Genomic DNA, 11,614 nt, shown 5'->3' with positions numbered 1-11,614 from the left:
AATCTTTGCCAAATCAGACATGTAGATGATCCTGGGTTAACAACGCTGCCAAATCGTTGTTCAGTAAATTATGTGCAGTTTGTTCAACTGATTGCTGCTTGTTAAACTTTTTTCTCTCTATTTTCATCTGGGACCCATCAGACCCAGTGTCGGCTGAATGTAACAAATGAACACATTTCAGTATTTTCTCAAAATAATTCATGATTTATTCTCCCCAGTGTAAGACACAAAATCATTTGTTTTAAATTTACACAATCAGAAATCATCCAAGCTTCTTTCTTCATTATAAGGCACACACAGCAGAAACTAAAAGCTTCACATCCTCTCGGCTATAATGTGTTCATGAACGTTCACTCATGTAAGAATCTCCGTTGAAAAATACAGAACATTTGTTTGCAACTTGTAAAAAGTAGTAGAAATGTGTACACACATAAACTGAGTTTGCTTTGTTTTAAAAGTATTTTTGCAAATTCTGAAATCAATTCTAACCTTCGATTTATTTATTTTATTCAAGTTGTTATATATTGTCAGTTGCAAAGGAATGATTTTGAAGTGCTTCAGTAAAGATAGAAAACAGCAGAGCTACAAGTTACTAATGATGTTGTCATGGCCTCTCACACTGAGCCCTGTGCAGACACTACAATAAACTGTTGGCATTATAATAGTTGTGCTGGTCTAATCTCATCTGTCTGATACATCATTTGTTTATGTGAATGAAGATTTTTCCTCATGCACGAGTTCTGCAGGATTGTGTGTTCGGACCAGGACGTTCCATATTCTACATGCTTCCCTTAGAAATTATTATAATGAAAGTGTTATTATTAAATAATTAGAAACACATACACTGCACATGATACCTAATAGTTTTTCTGATGAATAAAATGTCTACCATCATCCCCATTTGAACTTAAAAATGTCTGTTCGACACCTTTTCAATAGAAGGCCTTCTGTCTCATTACTGACAAACAAAACCTAAAGTGCCAGAATTATTTTTAAAAATGCAAGAATCGTGTAAACCCAGCTAAACTGACTCAGCTGTAGCTTAAATTTTCTCATTTACTTTTAAGAAGCTGGTACCAGAGGTTTGGTCACACAGCCACAACTCAAAAGCCAGCAGCTGCAATCTCTGGTCATAAAAACTGAAATCATTCATTAGGAAAAATGTAAAGTTGTTTTAAAGATGTTCTGCAGACCTCAGTGGGCATGTACCACAGCAGGTCCTTCCATCCTGTGCTTTGGATTTCAGTGACTCCAAGTCTAATTCTTATTTTAGGTCCTCGGTGTTTAATCAGCAGACTATACAATAATGGTACAATTAACAGTCTATCAATAACAGCCAGAAAAGCTGAAAAAGTACAACATTCACATCTGAGAAGTGATACCAGAGAATTGGAGGCATCCTTCCATTAAAAATCCATTTAGAGTGCAGATTGTCCAAATTCTTTTATTACGTGTTTGCACTTCTGTGGCAGGAAACGAAGAATTCATAATAATAAAAACTTCCAGCCTCCTCATCACACAGAATGGAGCAATGTTGGTCACGCACAAAAATAAGAACCATGAAACTGTATCAAGCGAACAGCACTGAGAAATCGTCAGATGTGCCCCTAGTATTACTTACCAGGTTTGTAAATTTGTATGGAGCCTTAATCAACAGTTTCCCTAATTTGTTGTTCCTATATTTCATCATTTGATTTCCTTGTTATTAGTTAGTCACAGTCACTTTAACCAACACTGACGGTGAGTACAAAACTTTTGCTTTCACTTAGTTTTTGGACAGATTTGGATCATGCTCTGGTTACCTGGGTGAACAGTCCCATTTCAAAAAATAAACTTAATTCCATTTTAACCAGTTAGTTTTACAGGATCGCTCTGCAGCAGATGACATTCTTTCTAAGTGTTCAGTGACGGCTGTGACATGCAGGTCAGCACATCCATGTTAATACCCTCCCCCCAAGCTAAAGCAGAACCACATGTGTGTGCATCACACTGCTGCAGCATTCAATCAGTATCCAAGGAGTCATGGCAGTTATCCTCACGTTTGCTGGCCACCTGGTGAAGTCAGAGGGGAAGGTTAAAACAGCTGAGGAAACTGGCTACCCCAACCCAACAACTCCACCCAGGAGAAAAACAGACATGCTGAGAGTGACAGGACCCCGACCAAAGCACAGGAGCATCTCACAGAGCAGCAGGGAAAAAAGAGTCAGAGCCAAATCCACATATTTCTTATCATTTAATTAAGTGATTTGATATAAAACATCATTAAAATGCAGGGAATAAGGAACAGCAGAAAGAGACCTGGCAAAGAAAGCACACGGTTCATGCTGATCAGAAACGTTTAACCTGCCTCTTTTGCAAATGTCCAAAAGCTCAATTTTGGTTTTTTATGCTTCCAAATAGTTTGTTTGTTGTGCTGAAAACGCGAAGAAACGAGGAAGAAAGAAATGAGCAGACACCATCAGACAGGAAAGAAAGCTCCCCTGAAATATACCGATAACACCTGACTGCAGAGCTAACACGTTAGCCTTTCATTTGTCTCCACTTAGGTTTGTCTACAAACCAATAAATAACAGAGTAGATAAAAATAAGAGAATCTACATATTCCAGATCAATTTGATACCGATTTGCAGATTTCACAGTCTAACATAAATTTCCTTTCACTGTCAGAGCTGTGCTAACGTTGGCGCATGTTTCCTGTGACTGCTTGTTATTTGTTGTGTATTGTTGATGAACAGAGCGTTTCTGGGCCGATGGTTTACTCCAAAATGAACTCATGAACTTGTTTTAGTTAAACATTGTACTGGGAGCATAAAACTGCTTTTCAAAATTAAAGCGCTAACCTGTGAGTACCTGTCACTGGTTTAAAAATGCTCAATGTTTGACACATATACCCTATAATTACTTTACATGAGCAATGCACTCTGGGTAAATGATGTAAACTGATGGCACTTCAGAGCAGTCTTTATCAACTGCCACTAACAGGTTTCACAGAGTATAAAACATGGCACAGTGTGCTACTTTTGGCTTTGATTTCCAGCTGAAAGGAATCGAGGGAAGTGACACTGGTCTGCACAGCTGTCTTATTAGAAAGGACCCACAACACCTACTGTGGTGTTCTTGGTACCAATCAACTAAAAGAGCTGACAAATGGCAGATAGAGTCCAAACATCCTTGAATAGTCTGAGAAACATGAAAAATAAGATATGCTTTCCTGCTAGGTGGTAAACCAATCACGGCCACAGTTCCTGTTCCTGAAAGCAAACCGGTACTCATCACGACCCTGATCACAGAGGCAGCGATGAATCCACATTCGTGATCATAAAATGAGCGAGTAAGTCGATTTCCATATAACAGATGACCACTCTTCCTCTCAGCAGAGCAGCAGTGGCTGCACTGACATTCTCACCTTGCTTTAATGTCAGATATGTTTTCCAGCTCAGTTTGAACCATCTGTTCAATTACCCAGACTGCAATGCAACTTAAATAACAATGGTGGCCTGTGAGCAAACAAACACATTATTATATCAGATCTTAATGTTAGTATAACAGGCTGTGCACACATTCAGTCAAGGTGCCTTTTAAATGTGAGTTCATGTGGGAGGCTGTTCTATTATTGCTGCTCCACATTTAAAACACATGATAATAAACACAGATCACGTGTCCTGTCTAACTCTCCAAGAGGACTTTTCAGTGTCGTAACACAATGAAAACAAACATTTTCATTTCATTCAGAGATCGTTCATCACTACAGGAATGTGGGTAATAAACATGGCACGTTAAGCCTATTTTTAAAAAAAGGGAGTTTTTGGGAAAGGAGCGCCGAATTTTTGACGTGTTGAAAAGTTGAGAACACTGAGATTAGATGGTTTCAATTTCAAACATTAGACCAATTTTACTAAATCCAGGTTGGATCAGCACAGATATCTGCTGGCCGTGTCTGCAGTGGATGACTTTTACTTACTCTTCGTTATGTTTCTCTAAGAAATTTGTACATTAATGAATCTTTCATTTTTCCTATTCTTTTTCATTTCCCAACTTTTTGTTACTGTTTAGCCTGACAGCAGCCATAAAACTCATTATTGTAGGCGATTAAGACACCAGCCTGGAATGATGGGTAAGCAAGCAGGAGAAAAATAATAAAACAGTAGCCCCTTGTGCTCAAATTTTCACCACTGTAATCAACAATGTTTTACATTCCACAACGAACGTGAAGTGCAAACAGATGTGCTAAGAGGACTAAATGATTTACTGCAACTCTGTAAGGACGCTACTCTTTTTTGCTACTCTGCTTTTAACTGAGATCTGACTTTGCCTTCAGTCTCTTAGAGTAAACATGTGCAGTGAAACTCTTTATCAAGTCATTCAACACGAAACAAAAACTGTAGAAAGAGCTGGAAAGGGGAAGTGTGTAATGCCATTATGCCAATCCACTCCAAAACGATCCATGTGAGTTTAGAAAACAGTTCATTGACAGAAAAGGTTAAAGTCAAAACTGAGAACCCATCCCACAGAGAGAGCACTGAGCCAGCGACACACACACACACACACTCGAGCAGAGGACATCAGGGTTCAGTTCTATTTTATCTCTGCTGTTTATACCTTGCTCCTGAAGAGAGGCTTAGCTCCGGGCCCACAGTACTCGTTGTATATGAGCTTGAACAGGAAAAGGTGGAAGAGAGTTATGAGCGAGGCCACGCTGAACCAGAAGAGGAAGGGCAGGCCTGGGTACCTGTTGGCCATGTGTTCCTCGTGAGCAAGGATGGCCTTGAGGTGCAGAGTGTGGCGGAGGTCCTGCAGATGGCGCAAGTCTGTGGAGATGTAGAGCAGCGGCGTGATGGGCTGCGTCACCATGACGGGGAAGGTGTGGCCTTTAATCTCTGACGTAAGCTCCACGGGCTCGTTGAGGCAGCCGGCCTCACAGGCATACAGCTTCACCGGCTTTTCCTGCGGCTTTACCGACACGTGGAGAAAAGGCTTTCCATCCACATCCAACAGCACCGCCAAGTTGATGAGGTCCTGGTTGTAGTGAATGCCTCTCAATGCGTAGCTGTTGTGCAGCACATCTGGGTCGGTCTGGAACTGCAGATGGTTCTCTGTGAACTGAAGGCCACCAAAGCTAAGCACCATGCCCTGCATGACTCCATGGGCCCCAGCAGCTACCAACACCTTGCAGCCTCTTTTGTGCAACGTCAGAGTCCACAGCGTGACCAGCTGCAGGATCTGAGCAGTGCTGCTGACTCTCTCAGGCCACAGGTTTTCTGCGTGCATGGTGGCGTGGCCGCTGAAGCAGTGGTCAGCGTAGTTGAGACTGGATTCGAGACTGGCGCGCTCCTCGCCATTTAGCCTTTGGTCCAGAAGCGGAGCCGCGGAGGAGGACAAGATGTAGTAGAGGGTGGTGTTCACGGTGCGGCTCGATGGCGTGTGGGAGTCGATGATCTTCCTCATTTCAATACCTGAATGGAAACAGAAAGCGGAGTTATAGCTTCACCCAAATTTGGCACGTAGTGCATACAAGACTAGTCTGAGCCAGATCATTCATTACTTTATTTCTCATTTTTATCGCATCAAAATCATTATCCAAACTGGCTCCATAGTGTAGTGGTTTGCAAACGACTCCCTGGGCCCCTTCTGAATAACACAGCAGGTGAAAGCAGCTATTGAAAATACATTTAACTGTACGCAGAGAGACACTATTGGCTGACAGGAAGCTTTGACAAATTAAAGACAGGGTCACACACATCCACATTGCAGTGGGGGCTGCTGATTCTGATCATTTGCTTAGTTTTGCTACTTTTGTGTTATTTTTGGCATTTTTGTAGATTCAACTAAAGAAATGGGAACAAATGTTGTGTTTTTGTGACTGCTAATAAAAAAAGTGGGTCTTTGCCTCAGACACGATAGTTACTAACTTAACTAAAAAAAAAGAAGCTTCACCTTTGGACGACTTGCAAATGACTGCACTGTTTTTATTTAGCCTTAAAGGAGGTTTAGTTACTGTCACGCTTGCATTATTGCTTCACGGTGACACCATCTATGATCGTTTTTGGTATTGTTCACTGCAGCTCTGATGGACTGAGGAGATTTACTGAAGCTGTCCCATAAAACACAGCCAGCTACTGCTACTCCTCACCTGAAATGAAGAGCTCCTTCCAGGCTTTCTGGTGGTCTTCGACCAAGTTATCCTCACTGGTCCTCAGCAACTCTTCCAGCTCCTTTTTGGCTCCGTCTTTGAGGGCGCTGAAGGTCTCCTCCAGCATTGAGGACTCGATGGACTCTGAGGTCCACACCACACTCACAATGTTGTCTACGTGCTCTGACTTAGCCAAAACATGGATCCTGCTGCTTAGCTTTTTGGTGACCACCACGACCAGAACCATCCTATTTTTTTCCACCGGCACCCTGCCAGAGGAGAGGATTACCTCTCTGTCATCCAGTTTCTCCACACTGGTGGAGAACTTGCTACCGAAAGAGGGATTTCCAGACGATAAGTCCAGGTTTAGAGCCCTATCGGAGGGATTGTTGATATGGATTCGCTGCAGAAATACGTTAGGTCTGCTTCTGTGAGCAATAAACTCCTCTCTAATAGTGACACAGTCTCGGGCTGACTGCAGGGTGGCTGGTGAGGCGCAGCGGACTGACAGGACCGATCCCTTCCGGAACCACAGCATGTTAGCCTCAGCCTCGGCCAGCGCCCCATCCAGGCTGACGGTGACTCTGGGAGAGTACTCAGTCTGGTGTACCGGAGCCGAGCCGGGCTGTGAGGATGAAGCTACCCAAAGTTTGTTAGACTCAATATCAATCAGAATATGGCCGTTACCAGTTACAAAAGGCGTGTCTAGCCGTTCCTGAGGTGTGCTGTATATGCCTTCTCCTCGGTCTACCAGGGACTTCCACCTGTAGATCTCAGTCAGGAGACACTGCCCGGCCGCCCCTCCGGGCATGGCTGAGCCACTGAACAACCTCCATCTTCGCTCGGCTCCCAGGTACCAATAGAAAATGAGGAAGAGCAACAGTCCTATAAGGAGTCTTCTCGCCCAGCTGCTCGATAACAAGCCTGGTAGCCCCTTCAGTCGTTGCTGTAGCCACATTTTACGATCAAAACCCGGCTGTGAGTCTGCTAAGGACAGCACCCAGAGGGCTCGGGGTGAACACGCGAGGATGTCTCACATGGAATTTCGTTCGTACTTTCTCCAGGAGCGAAAGCTGACAAACAGGATTCAGGCTAAATGAGCTCGTTAGCTAGCACTGTGGACAAAAGCTGCACAAAATGTGCGGACGCTTCTCGCATTGTAAGCTCTGCTGGTATCCTCAGGAGTGAGCCATCAAGATCTCCGTTTGACTTCAACTAGAAAAATCGAATAAATAATTAAAAGCGATTCTCTCCAGAAACAACTTTGCCATAGGCTGACACTTCTGGTTTGTCAGAAATGTCGTAAAGCAAATCGGCAAAAATTAACGATCGGCAAACATAACGACCGGAACTGTCGCAAAAACCAGTAACTTTACGACAAACAGCGCTTCGGATGGAAAACAGGATGGACAGGAAAACCCTGCGGAACTGATCATTCAACAGCTCTGGTCAGAGCAAAGTGGAGTTACTGGTGCTTTATGGTTGCTGCTGTTTGGGTACAACATCAGTGACGACAGCTGCAGTCAGAGGGGAGGAGATCCAGCGTTTGTCTGTCTGAACTGACACAGAGAAAATGTGAGGTGTTCTGCACTAACTCGACTAAGGAACATGAGAGTCATCATTTTTATGAATATCATAAAATTATGATATTTCACACCTCAGCAATAATCATATGTCCCAAAAATAAAATGAAAATAGGGGAGATGGACTAGGCTGATGAACAGGATGTTTGAGATAGAAATTAAACTGATGGAATAATTGATATTGGTCTTTTATTGTGATTTTTGGACAAAAATGTCATCTTTTTAGAAACTGTTTTGGTGACCTGTGTGTGTGTGTATAAAAATGTGTTAAACCATAAAAAAATTATTTTTTGATTAAACCAGTGCTTTTGTAACAACAGAGGGCAATAAGGATGGGGGGAGTTGGAGGCTGCATGCTCTGTTGGCTATGATTCGTTTTCTTTGTGTTTGTTTAATCCAAACAAAGAAAATGAGAGTCAGACTTACTCACGCTCCACCTTAGCGTGAGATGGTCGTACCTGAGCAAGGATCCCTGAGAGAGTCACACACCAGCCAGTGTGGGTAAACTGACAATGTCTCTGACGGTGCGACCCCAAAGTAATTTCAGAAAGGCAGGCTCTCGCTTTGACCAGTAAGAGAGTGGAGGAGGCCTGGGTTTAACCTGATCCATGTGAAACAGCTGTTTGTGGGGGATACCCCACCCTCACTCAACCCCAGCGACCCCGAGTGACTGGAAGTTATTGCTTGCCTGACTTTCAACAACTGGAAATATCCCCCTGACTGTAACCCCCGGCCACGATCTCGAACTCCTCCCAGAACGACAATAAGTCATTTCAGAGAGGCTGGCTCTCGCTTCAGCCACTGAAACATCGGGGGACGGTTTTGATCTGACCAATGAGCTGAATTTACTGACGAGTGAAATCAACCAAGACAGCTTTGCAGACTCTCCAGAAATGCACAAGTCCTTACCAGCTGCTCCATAACTCAGTGCTGGTTGGTCCCCTCACCACATTCAGGCGTTTTTCCACTTAAAACATCGCACTGTCCGATATTTTTTGATAAACTGCCATTTTTACCCCCCAGTACAAAAGACTGTGCATTTAGATCTGATCCAGCACACCTGAAGAGAGCAGCGGACACAAATGATTGTGAAGAAGCGAAGAAGCCACGGGGCGATCGTGGCTCAAGAGTTGGGAGTTCACCTTGTAATCGGAAGGTTACCGGTTCGAGCCCCGGCTCGGACAGTCTCGGTCGTTGTGTCCTTGGGCAAGACACTTCACCCGTTGCCTACTGGTGGTGGTCAGAGGGCCCGGTGGCGCCAGTGTCCGGCAGCCTCGCCTCTGTCAGTGCGCCCCAGGGTGGCTGTGGCTACAACGTAGCTTGCCATCACCAGTGTATGAATGTGTGTGTGAATGGGTGGATGACTGGATATGTAAAGCGCTTTGGGGTCCTTAGGGACCATAAAGGCGCTATATAAATACAGGCCATTTACCAAGAAGCGAAGGACATTTGATGGCAGGTCTTAGATAATCGTGAGTTATTGTGTCTGATGGTGAAAAAGTAAAGCTCTGTAATTTCTCTAAAACTGTTTTGTGAACACTAATGTGATCATCAAAGACTTTTTTAATACAAATTATATTACTATGCTTTGAAACGATGTCAGATTTTCATAAAACATGTATTAGTATGTTGTAATGTTTTTCTTACACTGTGTGTAATTTTTATAGAAACCTTATTCATTGTATGAATGTGTAATCATGTATCTTTGATAAATAAAACATTTTATCTTGTATTTGTCAACTTTGTGGTTATTAAATAAAGATTAGTCACATATTGCACTGATAAACACAGATGGCTGATGGAAAAATAAACACAGTGTTGTGCTGCTAAACTCTGAGGTTCTAAGTCACCAACGTTCAAATAAGAAAAGGCCAAGAGGAGACGAGCAGTACTGAGTCTGCATGTAAAACATGAAAACTCCAAAGCACTGATACGTGTTCTCACATATGTGCATTTAATCTTTGTTGTGGTACTTTACTGTTCCAATGAGACAAAAAGATGTAATTTTAAAGACCACTCCCCCCCCCCAGCCCTCATTTTTCATATTCTCTTAACAGCTTCGATCTATTTCCATGGGCGAGAATGTTGTATGTTAGATGTTGTTTTAATCAGATGATTATGGGGTAAATTGCAGCACTGAAGGCAGAACATACATATAATGCTGAGTGCAGAAAGAGAAGAGAAAGGAGACAAAGAGAATGAGGTAGAGCAGGCACCCAGGATGGCAGCTGGGGAGCGTCCTTGGACTAACTGTTTTTGGATATGTAGCAGAGAAAAAATGATAAATAACTGTAAATATGTTTTATATCATAGATTCCTCAAAGTAGCCGCCCTTTGCTTTGTTGACAGCGCTGCAAACCCTCGGCCTTCTCTCAGTGAGCCTCATGATGTCATCACCTGACATGGTTTCCCTTCACAGGTGTGCCTGTCAGGGTTCATGTGTGGAATTTCTTGCCTTCTTAATGGGGCTGGGACCATCAGGTGTGTTGTGCAGAAGTCAGGTTGGTACACAGCTGACAGCCATGTTTGACAACTGTTAGAATTCATATTATGGCAACAACCAATCAGCTAAGTAAAGAGAAACAACAGGCCGTCATTACTGTAAGAACTGAAGGTCAGTCAGTCTGGAAAACTTTGAATGTGTCCCCGAGTGCTGTTGCAAAAACATCACTACAACAAAACTGGCTCACATGAGGACGCCCCAGGAAAGGAAGACCAAGAGTCGCCTCTGCTGCTGAGGATACATTCATCTGAGTCACCAGCCTCAGAAATCACAAGTTCACAGCAGCTCAGATTAGAGCCCAGATAGATGCCACACAGAGCTCCAGTAGCAGACACATCTCTACATCAGCTGTTCAGAGGAGACTGTGTGAATCAGGCCTTTATGGTCAAATAGCTGCTAAGAAACCACGACTGAGGAAAAGCAACAAGCAGAAGAGATTTGTTTGGGCCAAGAAACACAAAGAATGGACATTAGGCCAGTGGAAATCTGTGCTTTGGTCTGATGAGTCCAAATCTGAGATGTTTGGTTCCACAAAGGTGAACTGATGGTGTCTACATGCAGGGTTTCCACTGTGAAGCATGGAGGAGGAGGTGTGATGGTGTGGGGGGGCTTTGCTGGTGACACTGTTGGGGATTTATTCAAAACTGAAGCCACGCTGAAGCATCATGGCTACCACAGCATCCTGCAGCAACATGCCATCCCATCATTGATTTTTCAACAGCACAATGACCCCAAACCCTCCAGGCTGTGTCAGGGCTATCTGACCAAGAAGGAGAGTGATGGAGTGCTGCACCAGATGGCCTGGCCTCCACAGTCACCTGACCTAAACCCAGTGGAGATGGTTTGGGATGAGATGGAGCGCAGAGTGAAGGCAAAGGGGCAACAGGTGCTCAGCATCTCTGGGAACTCCTTCAAGACTGTTGGAAACCATTTCAGGTGTCGACCTCATGAAGCTCATGGAGAGAATGGCAAGAGTGTGCAAAGCAGTAATCAAAGCAAAGGGGGGATATTTAGAACAATCTGAAATATCAAATATGAAGGAAGGATTAAGGATTAATCTCCATTTCATATGTTTCTGCCGTCAGGTTAGGGGTAGGAATTAATAAGGATTTGGTGATTCCAATTCCATTACCAACATCACTTATCAGTTCAATTTCCTATTGATTATCTTAGCAATTCTCACTGGGTTCTCAGTGGCTGCACTTTGAGAGTGGCCACCATTGTTAAACAGCATATCAAAGACATTACATTCATGCAGATGATTTGCATGTTCTGGGTCAAATGTTTGTACATGCTGGAGATGTTGGAGGTATTCTCCCCCTTTGTTGTGATCAGTGTTGGGGTTGTTACTCAAAAACATCATTAGTACCCATTTTTCCACCTCTAATTACCTCTAGC

The 11,614-nt window shown here is 43.4% G+C and overlaps 1 protein-coding gene across 1 annotated transcript; it reads right to left on the bottom strand.

The window, feature by feature from the left end:
* Window positions 1–403: 403 nt before the first annotated feature.
* On the bottom strand, window positions 404–8,798 carry kiaa2013 (KIAA2013 ortholog). Its single transcript, XM_005458801.4, has 3 exons — window positions 6,131–8,798; window positions 4,600–5,453; window positions 404–2,052 (listed from the first exon to the last, which is right to left on the bottom strand). The coding sequence occupies exons 1-3, from the start codon at window positions 7,086–7,088 to the stop codon at window positions 2,002–2,004; spliced, it is 1,863 nt and encodes a 620-aa protein (XP_005458858.1). The 5' UTR covers window positions 7,089–8,798; the 3' UTR covers window positions 404–2,001.
* Between the last annotated feature and the right edge of the window lie 2,816 nt (window positions 8,799–11,614).

Source organism: Oreochromis niloticus, linkage group LG20, assembly GCF_001858045.2.
Source record: "Oreochromis niloticus isolate F11D_XX linkage group LG20, O_niloticus_UMD_NMBU, whole genome shotgun sequence".
NCBI lineage: Eukaryota > Metazoa > Chordata > Actinopteri > Cichliformes > Cichlidae > Oreochromis > Oreochromis niloticus.
Note: the sequence above shows the minus strand (reverse complement) of the source record. Positions and strands in the feature narration are given on the sequence as shown.